The sequence below is a fragment of the Lutjanus erythropterus genome, chromosome 5 (assembly GCF_056507025.1).
Source record: "Lutjanus erythropterus isolate fLutEry1 chromosome 5, fLutEry1.hap2, whole genome shotgun sequence".
Taxonomy (NCBI): Eukaryota; Metazoa; Chordata; class Actinopteri; order Lutjaniformes; family Lutjanidae; genus Lutjanus; species Lutjanus erythropterus.
In genome coordinates this window covers 5532988-5552349 of record NC_139321.1, presented here as the reverse complement: position 1 = coordinate 5552349, position 19362 = coordinate 5532988, and the positions used below count along the sequence as shown (strand labels likewise).

General features: G+C 40.7%; 2 protein-coding genes across 2 annotated transcripts; one reads left to right on the top strand and one right to left on the bottom strand.

Moving 5' to 3' along the window:
• Positions 1-1490: 1490 nt before the first annotated feature.
• dnd1 (DND microRNA-mediated repression inhibitor 1) lies at positions 1491-8578 on the top strand. The gene is made up of 5 exons (XM_084718595.1): positions 1491-1608; positions 3982-4087; positions 5863-6188; positions 6828-6960; positions 7770-8578. Exons 1-5 carry the CDS (start codon positions 1585-1587, stop codon positions 8333-8335), a joined length of 1155 nt encoding a protein of 384 aa, XP_084574721.1. The 5' UTR covers positions 1491-1584; the 3' UTR covers positions 8336-8578.
• Positions 8579-9171: 593 nt separating this feature from the next.
• Positions 9172-18272, bottom strand: hars (histidyl-tRNA synthetase). Its single transcript, XM_084718594.1, has 13 exons — positions 18104-18272; positions 13419-13508; positions 12642-12761; positions 12445-12540; positions 12089-12214; positions 11847-11954; positions 11649-11747; positions 11472-11565; positions 11000-11127; positions 10623-10889; positions 10375-10491; positions 9940-10086; positions 9172-9822 (listed from the first exon to the last, which is right to left on the bottom strand). The coding sequence occupies exons 1-13, from the start codon at positions 18191-18193 to the stop codon at positions 9763-9765; spliced, it is 1542 nt and encodes a 513-aa protein (XP_084574720.1). The 5' UTR covers positions 18194-18272; the 3' UTR covers positions 9172-9762.
• Between the last annotated feature and the right edge of the window lie 1090 nt (positions 18273-19362).

Sequence of the window (19362 nt, the reverse complement as noted above, 5' to 3'; positions counted from 1 at the left end):
AAATAATTTTTTAAATATTTGTAAATTATATATAAAACATGTCAGCAAAGACAAAGACTCTGTTTGTTTCAGAACAGCCTGCAGCGTCACCAACACAAACATCATTCCTGCAATTGTTAGACTGTCAACGTTGAACATCTGGACAACTTTTGCAGCAACTGTGATAATTTTACATCACTGAAATAAAATATTAAATGAAACAAAACAAAAGAAACCAAAACTTGTACATTACATATTCTGTTGAAATAATATTGTGAATAAACATGATTTGGTTAATTTACAAGATGCGCAGTGTTGTGATTGTGTCATATTATGTTGATTATTAACAGAAAGTTATTATGTATTTATATTATGCTGTCTTTGATAATTATGACTGGTGATGTTAGTTGATACGACAATACTTACAGACATATGTAAACTCTATTGAATATTAAATAAATGTATAGGTATCAAATTAATTCATAAATTTAATTAAACATCATTAAATATTACATCTGATTTAATAAATAGAACTGTCAGTTAGATATAATTGTTTTTTAGGCGCAGTGAACTGAAAAGTTTGGAGTCTTACTTGACACGACTGAATATCCTGTCAGTCCACTTCACAGAGGATTACCAGGGGATTGGAACGCACCCCCTCTCTCATCCAGGGTGAGACAGAAAGTGTGGTCGCGTGCTGCCTGCATGATGAGAGCGTGACATGCTGCATGTCCATGCTGGGACGGACTCACTGACCAATCACAACTAAGCAGGCTGGTCAGCTCAATTTCTTCTAGAATTTCTTTTCTAACAGAACAAAATTAAACTTATTTTCTACATAATTTACGATACTTTATTAGTTTTGTATGGAAGTCTATTTCCGCCAGTGAAAGAAAAAAAAAATCCATATGGTAAATCATAATTATGAGATTTAAAAAAGTCTAAATTATTAGCCAAAAAAAAAAAAATCATAATTCTGACAGTCAAAATTCTAAGATAAAAACTCAACATTAAGAGATAAAAAATAATAATCATTATTATGAAAAATCTCATAATTATGGAAATAAAAAATGAAATTGAAATTATGGGATTAAAAAATAGAGTAAAATATATTTTTTCTCTCATAATTTCGATTTTTTCTCACAATTATAATCTTTTATATTTGACATTTTATCTCATATTTTACGTTTAATCTCATAATTGACTTTTTGTCTCAAAGTTATGACTTTTTTAAATCTCATATTTGACTTTTCTATTCCACAATTATGACTTTCGGTCTTAGAATTTTTTTAGCTCATGATTATGACTTAATCTTGCAATTATGACTTTTATCCAATAATTTTCGACTTTTTATGCCGCAATTATGAGCTACCTGTAGGAATATTTTTCTCTTTATCTGGCGGAACTGGGTTTCCACAGTTTTAAACTATCGCGTCTTGTCAGTTTATTTTCGTTTAAATTTGAATGTGTGGGATTTAACCAGTGTCCATCAGTCAGTCCGTCCCTCGACATGAGCTCGGCAGGATGTGGGCTGAACACCTTAACCGGTAGGTGCGGCCTCGCGCTACAGAGCGGCGTCACAGCCCGCGCGAGCACACGGTGGAGATGATGGAGAGCAAGCGGAACCAGGTAACGTTAACTTCACACTTTTAAATGTGATTCTTTATGAAGTAAAGGAACTTTGTTCTGTTAACGGAAAATTTAAGACTTTTTCTGACCTGTTTGAATAGTAGCACTGATGGCGCGAGACAGATGAGCTTTGACTGAACTGGTTGGTGTATCAGCCTCGCGAGCTGTTTACAGACACACGCGCATGTTGGCTACATTGTGTCAAGTGTCCTGACAGTGACGTGTGGCTCACAGTGTCTTTGTTCGTCGTGTTTTATTGTGTTTCTGCTGTTTCTTCTTTATTTCCACTGGTCTGAGATCAGCGCTGCTGGAGCCCCACCTGCTGCTCATTAGGCTGATAAAGACCCGCCAGAGTTTAACGACAGAGCCAGAGTCAAAGTGTTGTACATGTTTTAATTTCATTTTTAACTACGAGTCTCTGTTTGTTGTGAAAGTCCATTTCCGCCACTGAAAGTAGGAAAAAATAATTATGATCTGTCATGAAATGATGAGATTAAAATTTCATAATTCTGAGATGATAAATCAATTATGAGATTTAAAAAAAAAGGCAAAATGAAAAGAAACAGTTAAGAGATAAGTTATAACTATGCGATTAAAAGTAAAGTAAGACAAAAAGTTGAAATTAAGATAAAAAGTTATAATATGTGATAAAAAGTCAAATTATTTGCTAAAAAAAAATAAAACTATTGGATAAGTCTATTGGATATGACTTTTTATTTCATAAAATAACTGTTGTTGTCAATAACTGCTGTGTTTTTGTTTGATAAATTTACTGTTTATACCCATGAAGTTTGTTGGTTAAGAGAGACTGATATTTAGTTTGTGTAGCAGCAGCTTACCACCAGAAAACTCTGAGTACTCTGTTTACTAAGGAAGTCTACTTCTGACAGTGAAAGAAAAAAAATACCTATAGAAAGTCAATTTTGAGATTTAAAAAAAGTTACGAGATAAGTCAAAATTTTGAGGTAAAGGGTAGAAAATAGGAAATAAGATTATGAGATAAGTTGAAATTAAGATATAAAAAGTTATAGTGATAAAAAAAAAATTCAAACACTTCTCCTCCTGTGTTTTGTGAAGTAAAAAGTGAAGTTTAGTCGGTGAGGACAGAGTGATATTTGGTTTATGTAGCAGCAGCTTCCTGTCAGAAAACGCTGTCTGACACTTAAAGTTAAAATTGTAAATATACTCTAAATGCAGCGTGCACTTAAACTGATGTTGATTTTTCTTTTTTTATGTGTCTAGAATACATTTTCCTGCTGACTTTGTCCACAGCAGGACGTTGCAGCTTGAGGCTGGGAGAGAAACATGTTGAGTCAGGGGACGATTCGGTGGACAGGTGGAGACAGCCGGGATTGGGAATTTTGCCCAGATGCAGGAGAACCCGCTACACTTTGTTTTCAGTGCCATGGGATGTTTAATGACCGAGTCAGGATCTGGGTTTAAACTATCTTCTGTACAAACAGCAGATATTTGTCATCAACGGCAGCTTGTAGTGGCCAAATAATACGTTCCTGAAAATGATGCAGTGCAGTGATCTGTTGTATGGAGTTTTTGTTTATTGTTCTTAAGTATAAATGTGTGCGTGGTCATCAGTGGCATTGATTGCTCAATTCACTCAGGGAGAACAGTGAAAAGTTCAGAAAATAAATTCCCTGATTAACAGGAGAGGACTATCAAATCAAATGTTCACTAAGATGTGATGTCACAACCTCTAGCTCGTGGTGAAAAGTGGAAGCAACAAAAAACCGTTATAAATGGTCAAATTACGTTATTTATTAGCAAGTTTTGGGGAAATTAACAGACAGAAAAAAGTTATCCCTGCAATATTGTCACAATATCTAGGTATTTGGTCAAAAATATCCACCTCCTGGTTTACACAAGCTGCAACAATGGATCGATTTTTAAATTAATCATCAACTATTTTATTTTGAGAATTGATTAATCGATTTGAGTAATTTTTTAAGAAAAAAAAGTCAAAATTGTCTGATTTCAGCTTCTTAAATGTGAATATTTTCTGGTTTCTTTCCTTCCTCTCTGACAGTAAACTGAATATCTTTGAGTCGTGGACAAAACAAGACATTTGAGGATGTCATCTTGGACTTTGGAAAACACTGATTGATAATTTTCCACTTTTTTCTGACATTTCAGAACAAACAACTATTAATTGATGACTTGAAAAAACATTTGAGTGATTAATCAAGTATAAAAATAATCATTAGTTGCAGCCCTAAAGTACACAAGATGTCACAACTGTCATTATCAATAATTACCGATATGAAACTTCATTATCATGACAGGATAGGATAGATAAGTGTTGATTAGTAGGAAAGATCCTGTTTCTGAGGAGCTGTTCCATCTTTGTGTCCCTCTCAGGTGCTGAACGTTAAGCGGGTGCAGGAGCTGGAGACCTGGCTGAAAACAACCAATACAAAGCTGACTCAGGTTAACGGCCAGAGGAAGTATGGAGGACCACCTGAGGGTGAGTGAGGCTGATCACCTCAGACACACCGCCGTCACACTACACTGCATTTTTAACATTACTGAAAGGAGAAATCTGTAGTTACATTTACTGTATTAGATAATAAAAGGCAACATGTTAAGTTGAAATATTCGCTTCACTTGACATGAAGCATCCTCCTTTGACATTTCTGTTCCAGATGAGAATAACTGTTTTGTGTGTCCGTTTCACATTAATTGGAGTTCAAATTGATGCCGATTGTTCACAGAATGGATGTGTGTCTGTTTATGACTTGTAAGAAATGATTAATAATCTTGTAGAAGGAGTAATTGTTTATAACAGTTAAATTGAACAAAATGTGAAGGGAGTTTGGCTGCAGTGAGACAAGCAGTCACTGAATTCAGTGGGATTTTGTTTTCAGGATAGTAAATATATAATATACGGTCTATGGCTCAAATTCAGTATTTGGACTGCGGTACTCAGCTTTGCACATGCAATAACTACGTGTTGCTCCTTTAACAATGGCTCTGTTCTGTTTAAGTCTCAGTAAATCTGAAACTCAAGTAGCTAAATATTTTTCTATCTTTGTCACCTGTGCTTCTCTTTTTGTTTTGTCACTGTAACATGTCCAAACTGTTTTCTGTGGGGAAAAAAAAGACCCTAAAATGCTGACAGTTATCAGCGACTGCTCATTATTTTACCTGAATCAAACTTCAGGCATCTAATTAGCTGCAGCTGTGTTTTCCATGTTGACACCTCAGTGAGGAGACTCAAGTATGAACGGGAACATCTGAAAAACTGTTTCTGACATGAAACAGCTGGCCGTGTTTGCTGTTATAAACGTGGCTTTAGAGTTTCCGTGTGCAGAACTCCACATGGAAAGAGGCAAATTACTCACAAAATGCTGTGACCCTGCATACAAAGTGCAAAACATTCAATTAAAACCAAGCTGATATTAACAGATCAAGCACATTTGTTGGTATTTCTCCTCATTTTGATATTAACCAGATGATGCAACACATTTACTATTATGTCACCATCACTGCCATATATTTATTCAAATGTATGACAGGATTGAACAGTAAAAGAAACTCAGCTCATTATTATCATCACCTGCTCTCTCAGTTTGGTTGGTTTCAGGGATTTGAGTCATGGATCAGACATAAGTTGCCGCCCTAATTTGCTATATCCTATTTTCATTTTCTAGATCAAAACATTGCCAAACAGTTCAACAAGATGTCATCTGTCCGACTTTGCTGATTTAAAAAGAAAAAAGCAGCCTGGGCCATCGGGGCGTATGACGAGAGGGGCTGCTGTCTGATGGGGCTGCAGCCCCGACTAGTGGCAGGCGGACATATAACACCTTAGAGGCAACAGTTAACTGGCATTGGACATGAATGGTTGAACCGACTAATACTTTGTGTAGTCGACTAATCGTGCACATCCCAAGTGCACATATTGGGATCAGCAATCGACCAAAATGTGTTGGAATGTATGAGTAAATCAGATATCAATAAAAATCTGATATGGTGCACCAAAATTTTAGCATCTTGTGTTTAGAATTTTGTAGAATTTTACATGTACACAGACAGAGGCTGTATCAGACCGTCCATACACATGATTCTTGTGAATAAGGTCAGTTGTTTGTTGTTTTTAGTCTCTTCAGGGGGATTGTTGTCAAGAACAAAACGATCCCGTAAAGGAGATCTGAGCAGACAAAATTAAGTGTTCAGATTTTCCTGATAAAACCATGTGATAAATGTAGTAAATAATCAGACATCACCACCCTCTTCCAGAGTGGGAGGGGCCCACCCCAGAAGCCCGCTGTGAGGTGTTCATCAGCCAGATCCCGCGGGACGCTTACGAGGACCTGCTGATCCCGCTGTTCAGCTCCGTGGGGCCCCTCTGGGAGTTCCGCCTTATGATGAACTTCAGCGGACAGAACCGTGGCTTCGCCTACGCCAAGTACGGCTCGCCAGTGATAGCCACCAGCGCCATCCGCCTGCTGCACGGTCACATGCTGGAGCCCGGCTTCCGCCTCAACGTGCGCCGCAGCACCGAGAAGAGACACCTCTGTGTGGGAGACCTGCCCGCCACCACCAAGCAGGAGGACCTGCTGCAGGTACGACAGCATGAAACCTGTTCTGTAGGTCATGGATTTAAAAACTTTTCATTTATGTTTGTTGAAATTCTCTGTTACATCCTGCCTGCAAATCAACAGGGTTCTAACAGGTGCTGGAAATCCTTGAAGGTGCTTAACTTTTAATGTAGTGTTTTCTAAGTTTAACTAAGTTTTTAGCTAGCTCGAAAATAACGTTATCGTTAACTTTTTAGCTAATTTTAGCTAGCAAACACTGTAACCTTTTGGTAATGCCTTGGCTAACATCAGCCAGCAAATAAATAACTTTTTGATAACTTTTTAGCTAATGTTAGCAAATAATATAGCTTTTGTAACTTTTTAGATAACATTATCTGGCAAATAATGTAACTTTTTGTTAATTTTTAGCTAACATTAGCTAGCAAATTATGTAACTCTTTGGCCAGTTTCTAGCTAACATTAGCAAACAAAATGCACCTTGAAAAGTGCTTGAATTTGACTTCAGAAAAGGCGGAGGAACCCTGAATTTATAAATCAGATCCTCTACAAATAAAAAGAGAAAATTTGGTATCTGTGTTTGACCTCCCTGTCTGTCGATAATTTAGATTACGTCCTTACCATTTAACTAAAAGTTCTTGTATTTTGTGTAATGTTTGTTCGCAGGTAATGCACGTCCTGACGGAGGGGGTGGAGAGGGTGTCTCTGAAGGCGGGGCCTGGTATAGAGGGCGTGTCTGCTATAGTGGCCTTCTCATCACACCACACTGCTTCGATGGCCAAGAAGGTTCTGGTGGAAGGTAGGTGAGCTCCTGACGGACGGTGATACGGTGATCCCATTTATTTCTTCAGCCTTTGGTAGAATTCACAATTTATTTATTTTTGCAAATGAACTCTCCACATATGATATGCATACGGTAACATTTTGATTTATTTCAAACTGTTGCTTGTTTCATCCATGTGGCCCCAGGCACAGTGTCTGCATGTGTCAGAGTTGGTGTGTATGCAGTGTTTATAAATGGAGCCTCTGGTCCAAACACTTTGTCTAATTTTCCAAAACTGACACTGACACCTGCTTTGCGCTGCGATTGGTCGGCTGTGAGGAGCTGAGAAAGGAGCCAGGCTTCTCTCTCTGCTCTCTTTGTTCAGTCTTTTTCAATTAGTCCAACACCATGAACATCGTCCAGGAGAAACCTTCTGAAACTGTACACCGTACCTCCATCACCATGACAGAAGTGTAGCTGTTTGTTACAGTTATAAAGACTTTGCCACTTTTGATTAGACATATCAGCTCTTATCTAGAGTGACCCGACTCCTGTCTCCATCTTGAAAATTACCTTGTATGGTACCGGCGACAAAGTATCAGGCTGCAATCCATTTTCAGTGGAAGCCGGTGAAACTGAGCCAGAAACTGATGTCTGATAACACGAGCTGGCCTCAACTTTTCTCAGCGCTCAGCGACAGTGAAGGCGGCCATGTTTGGCTGTTTGGTGGCTGTTGCCGATGATGTAAACATACAGCCAGAGGTGTTTTCTCAGCTGGTTAACAGTCTCATTATCTCAATGTAAAGGTTTCTGGTTAACTTTGGCTTTTTCTCTGCTGTCTCCAGCCTTCAAGAAGCGGTTTGGGTTGAACATTTCCATCAAGTGGCAGCCAGCAGTGAAGCCGAGCACAGACGAGTCCCTCCCTCCTCAGAAACCTTCAAAGAGCCTCCTGCCGTCACCCATCAAGCCACCGCGCCACAACCTCCACTCTCCACAGCCCTCCGTCCTGCCTCCTCGCCTGGCCTGCCCTCCTTCCGTCCCTCCGGGATTCTGCAGAGCAGTGGGAGGACCCACTGCCCCCCAGCACCCTCCGGCTCCCAGCTCCTCCACCTCCTCTCGCTCACATAAGAACAGAGCATCATCATCAGCGTCCCCCGTGGTGCTCCTGCAGCAGACGTGCGAGGCAACCGGGTTCAGCCAGCCACTTTATGAGATGTGCTACAGCCACGCCGGGCCTGATGGATTCGTCTACTTCACCTATAAGGTGTGCATCCCCGGGTTACCCATGGCCTTCGAAGGCGTGGTTATGATCTTACCGGGAGCCAACACCACCACCATGCTGGAGGAGGCTCAGCGTGCTGCAGCCCAGCAGGTCCTGCACAGGGTGTACAGTTACGGTCCTGCACACTGACCAGCTCATCAGACCTCCTACAGCACTGTTTCTGCTTCTGCCTCTGTTCTGTTAACAGTGATGTTCTATCAAAAAAACAAAGGTGTTTGATCTTATATGTAGTTACTTGATTTCTGCATGCTTTTACTAGTAGTGGATTTGTCTTGTTTGATATTCTATGGTTTGTTTGTTTTATGCATGTTTTATTGTGTGTTATTGTAAGATTGTTTCCTCATTTTAATTAAATGAGATTTGAAAAGAAAATGTAATGTTGCTACTTAATATATTCAGTCAAGTACTAGTTTTCTACCAGCATTCTTCTTCTCCTGCCTGATTTGCAGCAACAGTGTTGCTCGGTCATGATTCAGCTAATTATCAATAATGTGGTTTGGGCTTAAGGATCTGTTACTCTGACAACAGCTCCAGAAGAATTTTAAAGGGATAGTTCACCCCAAAATGAAAAGTTTCACAGGAAAACAGTACTGCAGAATCTTCCAAACAATTGAAGCAAATAAACTGTTGGTCTAACTGTCTTTCAAATCAACGTGGCATGCTGGGGCATTAGGAGACTTAGTTGTTTTTTCCATCTGGGAGATTCTGCAACGCTTTTGTCCTGTGAAACTCCAGCAGTGTTTTGTGGACTAAAAAAAAAAAACAAACCCGACCTTCAATCAGCACGAAGGTGAGCAGATACAGACTGAAATTTCATTCTTGGGTGAACTATCCCTTTAAACCAGCTTCAAAGAACCAGAGGATCCAGACTCATGTAGGATAAACCCCAGCATCTTGAAAGGATTCTTCAGAGGTTTCTGCCACTGGGTGGGAGAAATGAGTTTCCATCACAGTCGACACAGCAGTTGTTTTTTCGCACTGAGCATAATGATGGATGTTTATTTGAGACAGTTGACAGTACAGGCATGTTTGATACAGGTAGAAATGAGCCTTTGTCTTGTTAACAGTTGGGCTGCGGCAAATCATTCGATGGGTCCATGTAGAAAGTAAATTTAACAGAATTTCTCATCCTTGGACCTGGACTGAAAAAGCCCCGAACTCTGAGTTAAGACTAAACTCACCTCCAGCAGCTTTCTTAGACTCAAGTAGTGATGATGTTGTGTTAACATCAATGATCTGTTCCTCAGAGAACACTATAAACAAGAACATATCTTTCAGACATAATCCAGAACACGTTACATCTCATGGATGGAGGTGCACATCATGTTAAACACACTTCCTCTTAGCTTCCTGCTATGTTGCAACATAATCCCAGTGTGTGTGGCTGCTATGAGGATGAGTCAGATGTGTGTTTTCAGGGCTGCATGACGTCCAACATGCTCTATAGAGGGCTAGACGAGAAATTCTGTATCAGAGTCTGTAGAGTGTGTGTGTGTGTGTGTGTGTGAGGTGGTCAGATGATGTGATTGGGGCTGTAGCTGAACAGAAGGGAATGGCTAGACCTCAGAGGTCCTCCTCCTGATCTCATCTATAAGATCCGCTCTGGAAATATCGACCTGTGGAGAAGAAACAAGGCAGAAGAAAGGTTAAAGTTTAAACTCTACACACTGGAAATAGAGATCTACTGTGTTTTTACCAGGTATAAATAAAAGGTTATGTAGAAAAGCTGTTACCTCCTCTCTGGTGGCCACGACGCGCAGTTTGACCACTCCGTCTTTCAGCTCCTGCTCTCCCAGTATGGCCACCAGGGGGATCCCAGACTCCTCGCAGTGCTGCAGCTGACTCAACAGTTTGGGGTTCTTCTTGTACATCACCTCTGCCTGAATACACACAGACACACACACACACACACACACACACACACACACACAGCAGTCAGTTGGCCTCCAGAATTCAACGGTCACTCTTACTCTCTCTCCCTCCTGCATGGTGATACGGTTGGCAGGTGTAGTCTGATAGAAAAATAATAACTCCTACATGAAACTGCTCACAACAATGATTATCAGGTCATGTTTTTTGGAAAGAGACATCGCTGTTGAGTTTTTCAAATGGTGGACAGACCACAAGGTCAATCAGAACATACAAAACACTCTCACACAAACACACACCTTAATGCCAGCATTCCAGAGCTCTGTGATGAGTTTGAGTTTCTCCTCCAGAAGGTTCTTCTGAGCAGACGCCACCATGACCTGAACCTCTGTGGTCCGAATCTTCTCTGCCGAGGCCTGAACAACACAACAGGTTACAGTCTAGACAACTACACACATATGACCAACACTGCAACACTATTCAAATGTGTAATATATTAAGAAATAAATGGTCATTTTCAGTATCCAGATAATATGTGAGGCGTCACCTCAGCCTTCTGCTCCATGATGGAGAAGATCCTCTCGATGCCGATGCTGACGCCCACACACGGCACCTTCCTGCCCTTGGGGTCAAACATGCCCACCAGGCCGTCGTATCGCCCCCCGCCGGCCACACTGCCCACACTCACGCTCTCCTCCGCCCCGTTCTGGGCTTCGGTGGATACGGGGGCCACACCTGCCTGAGTCAGCACCGCCTCATAAATGATTCCTGTGTAATAGTCCAGACCCCGAGCCAGACTGAGGTCAAACACCACCTGCAGGGGACGGAGGAAAACAAATGGAGGCCGGAAAAATTAGAAGGTTACATGAAACAAAAGTATTTCATCATTATTGTAAAAAAAAAAAAAAAGATGGGATGTCTGACCTTGTCTGTGACCTGGAAGAGCTGCAGGTAACTGAAGAGCAGCTTTATGTCGGTCAGACCGGCACAGGCCTGTTTACTCTGAGACATCTTCTGGTCCTGAAGGAGGCGCTCTGCTAAGTCCATCCCACCTACAGGACAAACAGGAGGCTCTTATTTAAAGCAAAATCATTTCTTGTCTGATTACTTTATTAAATCAATGAAATGATCAGCAGAACACCTGATTACAAAAATAATCAGTAGATGCAGTCAAACTGAGAAAACTGTACTCAAGGACAGTACTTGAATAAACATACTACTCTAATTTCCACCACTGCTCAACGGACAGTTTTTATTTGTCCGTCTCCTCTGCTGACAGGACAGCCTGGTCTGAGGACCGTGATGCTGTTAACAGAGGTTGCAGTTGTTGTGGATTGAACAGATGAATGACGCCACTGATGTCTCACATCGGTGTGAGTTTGTGGGAAAGTCTCACCCTGCATACTGACGTACTCCCCGATCTGGTCTGCAGCCTCCTCTGACAGGCCCTTCTCATTCACCATCTCCTTCTTCACCTCCTCCCACGGCATCTAGGATTCGACAGGAGAATGAGGAGACGAGTCCGTTTACCATCAACCTCACCCTTCTGTAAGTGACCAGCGGCTGTCCATACCTTGTCCAGTTTATCCACTGTTGAACAGATGGTGCGGAACTTGTCGTCTGGAACGCCGCACACGGCGAACATCCCGTCCAGGATGCGTCTGTCGTTGACCTGGAAACAAAGGACAAAGGTACAGAGGTGACACCTGCTCATCAGAGTCTGCAGATCTCATCTGTGTCCATTCAGTGCGACTGAATGGACGTGACAAACCTTGATCCGGAAGTCTCCGAGGTCCAGGTCACTGAGGATTTCATGGACGATCTTCAGACACTCGGCATCTGGAATCATGGCGTCATACTGCCCTGCGATGTCAAAATCCTGAAACACAAACGAAAATGACTTTAAGCAGCTCAGACAAAGAGAATTCTGAGTGAATTCAGTCTGTTTCCCGAAGATCTAACAAATCAGAAGCTCGCTGTCAGAAGGAGAACACGTATTTGAGGATGACTCACACACTGGTAAAACTCCCTGTAGCGTCCGCGGGTCATGGCTGGGTTGTCACGGCGGTAGACTTTAGCGATGTGGTAGCGTTTGATGTTGGTTATCTTGTTCATGGCCAGGTAGCGAGCAAAGGGCACCTGAAAGAGGGCAGGTCAAGGACAACAAAACACTCTCCGCTTTGATGGAGACAATCTAGTGACTTTTTCTTGTATATCGACCAATTTAATTATGTAAATGATACATATAATTAAATAGTTTTCAGAAAGCCATATCTGATGAGCTCTAGTTATGACCTGGTTCAGACTGAATGTGAGGTCGTGTGCAGCAGAGAACACTTCATACTGATCAGGCTGAACAGTGAGGATACAGTGAGGTCATATCTGAGCGACAGCAGCTCTCCTCCTTGGTCTTTGAGGTCGTAGATGAGCTTGGAGTCTTCTCCGTACTTCCCTGTCAAGGTTTCCTGCGCCGCACACAGAGACAACAAACGTTCAAGTTTCCATGTGAGATGTTTTACACTCTGTGAATGAACATGTATTCTGAGTTTCGTCAGTGTGAGACTACCTTCAGTTCAAAAACAGGTGTGTCGATGGTCTCGGCTCCGTGACGTTTGAAGCAGCCGATGATGGTGTTGAAGACTTTCTCTCTGATGGCCATCTGTTTGGGGTTATAGTCCCTCGTTCCCTGACAGAGACACACATTTGCTGCATTTCAGGCTGACTGTGAAGTTAGTTTTTTGCTAACACCCGCCTGCTGGGGCTGCAGCTGCAGATAGAGGAGGGGCAGCTGCACAACAGTTAACCAGTGTTGTACATTAATAAAATTAGGGCTACAACTAATGATTACTTTCATAGTCTATTAATCTGTCCATTATTTTTTCAATTAATCAATTAATAGTTGTTTTAAAATATCAGAATATGATGAAAATGTCAATCACCATCTCTCAAAGCGTAAGATGACAGATATGCAGTTTGTTATTGTAGAGGAGTAAAGAAACCAGAAAATATTTTTATTTAAGTAGCTGAAATCAGAATTTTGACTTTTTGTCTTAAAAAATTACTCAAACCAATTAACTGATTATGAAAATAGTTGGTGATTAATTTAGTAATCGATTAATAATTGATTAACTGTTGCAGCTATGAATAAAATAATAATAATTGGTTTAACCAAGTAGTATTTCCGGTGCTGACTAGCAAGAATAACAATCTTTAAACAACTACTACTACTTCAAAACCAGGTGGGAATTTGGTTTTTGTAACACAGATTTCTTTTCCTTTATTCCAGCAGTGAGCTGTATGTGCAGTAAAAGTGTGTTTGATCAGAGCAGCACTGTCCTCTTACCTTTGCTGTCTTGAGGACGAATTGATGTTTGCCATCGTCTCCTCCTAACTGACCCTTCAGCTCCAGCAGTTTGGCTACTTCTTCATCAATCTGCAACACACACGCAGAAGATCGATGAGAGGATGATAAGAACTTTGTGAACACTCACTGTGGACGTTATCTAACATAAGTGTTGGTCAAAAACAGCGAAAAAACTTGAAAAACTACAGATGTCAAATGATTACAGGAAATTCTGTCAAACACACACATTCACACAGCAGCAGAGGCCTACCTGAGCCACAGTGATCCCAGGGAACGAATGCAGAGATCGGATACGTGTTGCAGTCCGACAGCCAATCAGACCAGAGCAAGCACGAACACAAAACATGCCCAGCATGTTCATCCCACAGTGCAGGGACACAAAACCATAAAAATAAAAAATTAAGTCCAGAAATTGGACGAGCAAAAGTTCAGGAGTGCATCATGGATACAGTAACGCCCAGTGATATTGTCCAGGGACCATCAGCAGCCAATCGCAGAGGTCAGTCGAAGAAGAGCCAGAAAGTGACATCCAGGATGTTTCGATTCCAGACGGTGAGGTAGACGAAGGTGATGATGAAGGATGAGGCAGGCCGAGGCAGACGTCATCCGGGGTCAGGCAGGAAGAACAGGAGAAAAGTGGTAAGCAACCCTAGCACTAGGGGAGGGCGGGGCATGACGCATCATCATCATCATCATCACAGCGTGGAGGATAGAACATGAAATGTACCAAGTCAATCAAAGCAGCGAGGCCAACGCAGCCCACACACACACACACAAACACACACAAAGACCCCAGGATCAAATCTAAGTCTGCAGTACGTCTATCACTTTAAAAGCTCCTAACATGTAAAACTTTGGTTAACTGTGTGATTTCAGTGTTTCCTCTATCCTGGTCCTCAGAGCTCACCCCCCTGCATGTTTTAGATGTTTCCCTGCTCAAACACACCTGACTCAGATGATCAGCTCGTCATGAAGCCTCTGCCTGAAGCCTGATAACGAGCTGATCATTTGAATCAGGTGTGTTTGAGCAGGGAAACCTCTAAAACATACAGGGCGGTGAGCTCTGAGGACCAGGATAGGGGAAACACTACATTTAATAACATTTTTCTTGAAATATAAGTGAGGAAAACCAAAATTAAGACTCATATTTGAGATTTGCAGACAGACATTCAAAGCTTCATTCAAATTCCTCAATAGAAGCTTTAGGGCTGCAACTAACAATTACTTTCATAGTGGATTGATTAATCGATTTATGAATGTTTATTTTAAAATGTAAGAAAATGGTAACAAATAAAGCAGTAAAGCACCTAAAAATATTCATATTCAAGAACCTGAAATCAGAGAATTGTGACTTACATTTAAAAAATTACTCAAGCCAATTAATCAATTATCAAATAATCACTGCAGCTCTATTTAAATGTAAAGGAAATGACATTTGGTACAGCCCTCTAAAGCACAAACATGGCCTTGAACTACTTATCAAAGACGGACAAATTCAACAGGCATTGTTGGATTTTCTCAGGCATCATTCTAAGTGAAAGTATAATGTGATATAACAGCAGAGAATTCACACCAAACAAGACATCCACAAATAAAAGATGAAACAGAAAAGGTTTACAGAGAAGAAGAAGAGAAGAGAGATAAACTGAGGCTGATATCTCTGGACTGTTCAGTTAAAACAAGTTTATGGAGAAACAGGCGGCACAACAATTCCCAATCCATGCAGATTTGAATCTGTTTTAACCTGTTAAGAAAAGTTTGTCTCACATGAAACAAAGGAAACTTCTGCACTTTTCATGTGGACGTCCAGTCAGTGTTGAGAGTAAATGTAGTTAACTGAAGCAGTAAATTCATCAGTGCTGCTATGTTGACCATGAAAGCTGAGTTCTCCTGCTCGTGAAGCTGTGCCAGCAGTGCCTACATGTACCAGGATGCACTGTGTGCCAGCTTCTGACGCCCACGTCCATGCTGCCATGTGTCACCACCCTAACCTATGGCTGTTACTTTGCTGGCCAGATCATAAGTGTTAGGTGCAGGGCCATCATGACATCAGATTTTTCACTACATGATTATCATGGCCAAAATAATTCACAATAACAATATTATCACAGTATCTACACTTTTAAAAAGTCTAATTCATCTTTAACTTTGTTTATTGCATGTTTTGTCTCTTTACTGGCAAATGAATTATGCTCAAAATAGGAGCGTAGGAAGGTGGACAGAGAGTCTGTGATCACAACAGTACAAAACACTTCATAGATAGTGAAACAGTGTGTGTCTAAGGCGTTGGTGGAAGGAGATAAAAGCAGAACATAAAGAAACAAACTATTTCAGAGCATACAGTATGTTTAAGAGGTGCTGGATTATTTACACAATATTATCATTTGTGAATTATTAACATAATATTAATATTTAATGTTTTAAACACCATGGTTACCATCAATAGTAGTGTAGCCCAATGCCCCTAGATGGGTGACAAAAATACTCATTTAGCAGCCACCTGGCCACCCAGAGACAGAACCTAGAAATCCAAGATGAAATAGCCCATCATTCTTCCTTAGCACCAACGACATCACTGTGGCATCAATATGTGCATGCGAGATGAGCCGGGCCTACGCAGAATCAATCACCAGCAATAGTTGCACAATACATGCCAGTTAGATTTGTGTCTGACTTGATCCCGACTTGCTTTGACATCATGCACACATGAGCAATGATAACCTCCTGAGATCAAGGCGCTCACAGCTTTAAGAGCCTGATCGATGACATGACTGGCTGCAATTGGCTCTTAAATTTGACAACAAACAGCTACTGGAGTATAAAATCCTAATTGTGTGTGTAATTGTAATATTTAATACATGATATATTAGTCTTATGCTGAAGAATTAAGTTTTAATATGTGAATAAGCATATATTTTGTGGCTAATAATAATAACAGTATAATAAAATATTATACTATACTAAAATATATATAACAAAAGAACAGATTACATGTACAGCTTCAACTTCAATCAGTGATCAAGGATGCACTTTATATCTTCAGCTAGGAGCATGGTCTGCAGACTACAGGTAATCCACAGGTGATCTAATGGGATGTTAGTGTCACTTCCTGTATATTTTCTTGAGTCCCCTAGAAACTGTCCCAACTCAACCGCAGCTTGCTGTCACCACCTCCTGCTGCAGCCGCCTGATCTCATCTACCTTTCAGGTGAAGCACAGTTCATCTCAAACAAGCCTAATGGATGCAAGAGGAACAACAGATTTTCCAGCAGGAGAACTCAGCTTTCTCTGTCAATACAGCACACACTGAGGAATTCACTGCTTCAGTTGACAACATCAACACTGACTGAACATCCAGATGAAAAGTGTCAACTTTCCCTTTAAATGATAATCCCAGTCTGGGCCTTTCTGCACCTGCTGCAACATCCTCTATGATGCACAGCAAAGGAAGATCTTGAATTTCACAAAGTAACACTTTGAGATTTGAATGAAATAAATGCACTTGTCGTTGTTGTACGCAGCTGACATAAAAACTGGCACCGAGTTCTGTTCTGTGTGCTTGTTACAGTATAGACAGCATCACACAGATATATATAAAATAATTATATAAACACATGTGGTACTTGATATAGCATTCTGTCTCTATCACACAGCACAGATTTTTTATATATATAATAACTGGACTGCACCTGAAGAAACCTGATTAGGTGATGGCAAATATCTGATGACATCTGTGTTAATATGGCAGCTGATTGCATCAGCTATCCTTAAACATCTTACACATTTTGGATAGACACGCTTTAAGTTACTGTTGAAACGCACCGTGACATAGTCGTCTAAAACCTTCCCTTTGTATATTAAATTTACTATATCTGGTTTCTAAGCGAGATGGATACTTTACTTTCGATTCCACACCACTATGTTAGTTCTAGCTAGTGCGGCTAACGCTAATTCAACAGAGCGGAGGGCGGTTAGCAGATATGGCTAGTTAGCCGTTCAAAGTGAGGCAACGCTGAGTTAGCCGACTAGCTAACAGTTAGCCGATTCAGTTAAAATGAAAACAGTGGAAGGGGAAACAAAGCGACAACAGTCCCTTTTAAAATTAAGTGTGTATGATGGAGACAGCAAGCCAAATAGCTAGCTTAGTGGCCCCGGCGCGTGGAGCTAGCTGTCACTGTATGCCGTTTTTAGACCTCGTCCATACATCATTCAAATCTAGAGCAATTTAATTTTGACTCATTTTTTAATGAACTAAATAGGATCGCACAATGTAACGGGCTGTACTTCTAATTTTTTAGTGTCTTGCAGTTAATTCGGCCCATAAATAACAGAGGAAGAAGTTCTTAGTTTAAAAATAAAACCCGACAGTCTTTATAATGACCGTTTCATTTCATCGTTAGTGAACAGGGTGTAGCGTTATACCTGCATAGAAAGATGACTCATTACATCAGACAGAGGTGAGTCAGTTAAGTTGTGGGTAACGTGAATAGCTTGACAGACAGTTAATTGGGGTTTGTTATGGGGAATAACAGTTAGCTAGTTATGCAGTATAAATGAAGTTCTTGGCTAGTTAGCAGCCCCGTCCTGTTAAATGGCAAATGGACATGCTGTTCACCGCATGCTAAGAACTTGCTTTGACATGAGCATTAAATCTGAGTACTGACCTGATCTTTGCTCGCCTTTTCTGACTTCAGCTTCCGAACCACTTCACCTTGGAGTTTAATCGCTTCTTGAATCTGTGCTTTGTCTTCCATGGCTTTTCATTGATCTATTTCCACCGCGACCCACACCACCAGCGACCCCGCAGCTGTCAAGACTGAAAACGGATACGGAAACAAGTGAAACTTCCGGTTGATATTTTCGAAGTAAAAGACTTCCTGGCGAAAGGTAGTTACTGAGTGAGCAGCAACTCCTCCAAATTCTGAAATGAGATCTGTAAAAACCAAACTTTTTTTTTTTTTTTTTTTTAACAAAGTTTCAAATCTTAAATATGAGTAAGTCTTTATCACAATGTTTGCAATTACATTTGAAAATAATTAAAATAAAAGCAGCCATGACATGAAAAGGTAGTGTAACCATGGGTAGGTTATTAATCATACTAATCAAGATTCTGTGTCATTCATGTCAAACAGAGTGCTGCTATTGTGCATGTTTGCTCACAGTATCACTCGTAACACCTGTGTTTACTCTACTATGTCATATCAATATCACTATGACAATGAAAAAGGTCTAGAATTTCTGACCTTTATTATGACACGCTAGAAGCGCGTGCTGGTGTCTCTGCAGAGATCTGCTCTCTTCCTGTACTTAAGGGCCCAAGCAGCGTCACTTGCTGCATAACCCTGTTATTTTTGTTTTGATAATTAGGGCCCAGCACTGAATGGTGGATTTGCTCAGTTTGTTATTTTATTTTGTTTATTTTTGTCTTCTTTTAAAATTTCAGCTGATATAACACAGCAGTCGTCTCTGTCTCTCTCCTCAGCTGACTTTCATGTACTGCAGGAGTTACTTTGAAAAATCTAACCTAACCCTTTAAATCAGGATCTGGGAGTTTGGCCCAGTGCAACAAACTTACAGTATTTCTTTGTCGAAACATTGTAAGTAAAACTTTATTGTCAAAAAACAAAAATAAAATTGAATATTCTCACTTGTCCAGGCCTCTAAAAAACATGTCCCATCTGCTAAAATGGAGGCATTACTGCAGTCAGCCAGCAGAGGGCGATCAAGATGCTTTAGCGTCACTTTTCAGGACCTGTCATGTTGTCCATTTCTATATACATAAAAGTCTGTCTCAGGGTTAAACCGAGCTGTCATCAGGCTAAAAAAAAGGCTAGAAGTGGACTGTTGCACAATGCAAAAAGCAGACTGAGGAAATGTGGATGCACTTTTGAGATTTTCAAATCATTTCCAGTAAAATAAAATC

Excerpts from the sequence above, each read along its gene's own strand:
- dnd1 (XM_084718595.1), top strand. The coding sequence starts at position 1,585 with ATGATGGAGAGCAAGCGGAACCAG. Across the intron at positions 4,088-5,862 it reads GTATGGAGGACCACCTGAGG|AGTGGGAGGGGCCCACCCCA; the intron begins GTGAGTGAGGCT and ends ACCCTCTTCCAG. Across the intron at positions 6,189-6,827 it reads AGCAGGAGGACCTGCTGCAG|GTAATGCACGTCCTGACGGA; the intron begins GTACGACAGCAT and ends GTTTGTTCGCAG.
- hars (XM_084718594.1), bottom strand. The coding sequence starts at position 18,193 with ATGGAAGACAAAGCACAGATTCAAGAAGCGATTAAACTCCAAGGTGAA. Across the intron at positions 11,955-12,088 it reads ACAGGGAGTTTTACCAGTGT|GATTTTGACATCGCAGGGCA; the intron begins GTGAGTCATCCT and ends TTTGTGTTTCAG. Across the intron at positions 11,128-11,471 it reads GGAGTACGTCAGTATGCAGG|GTGGGATGGACTTAGCAGAG; the intron begins GTGAGACTTTCC and ends TTTGTCCTGTAG.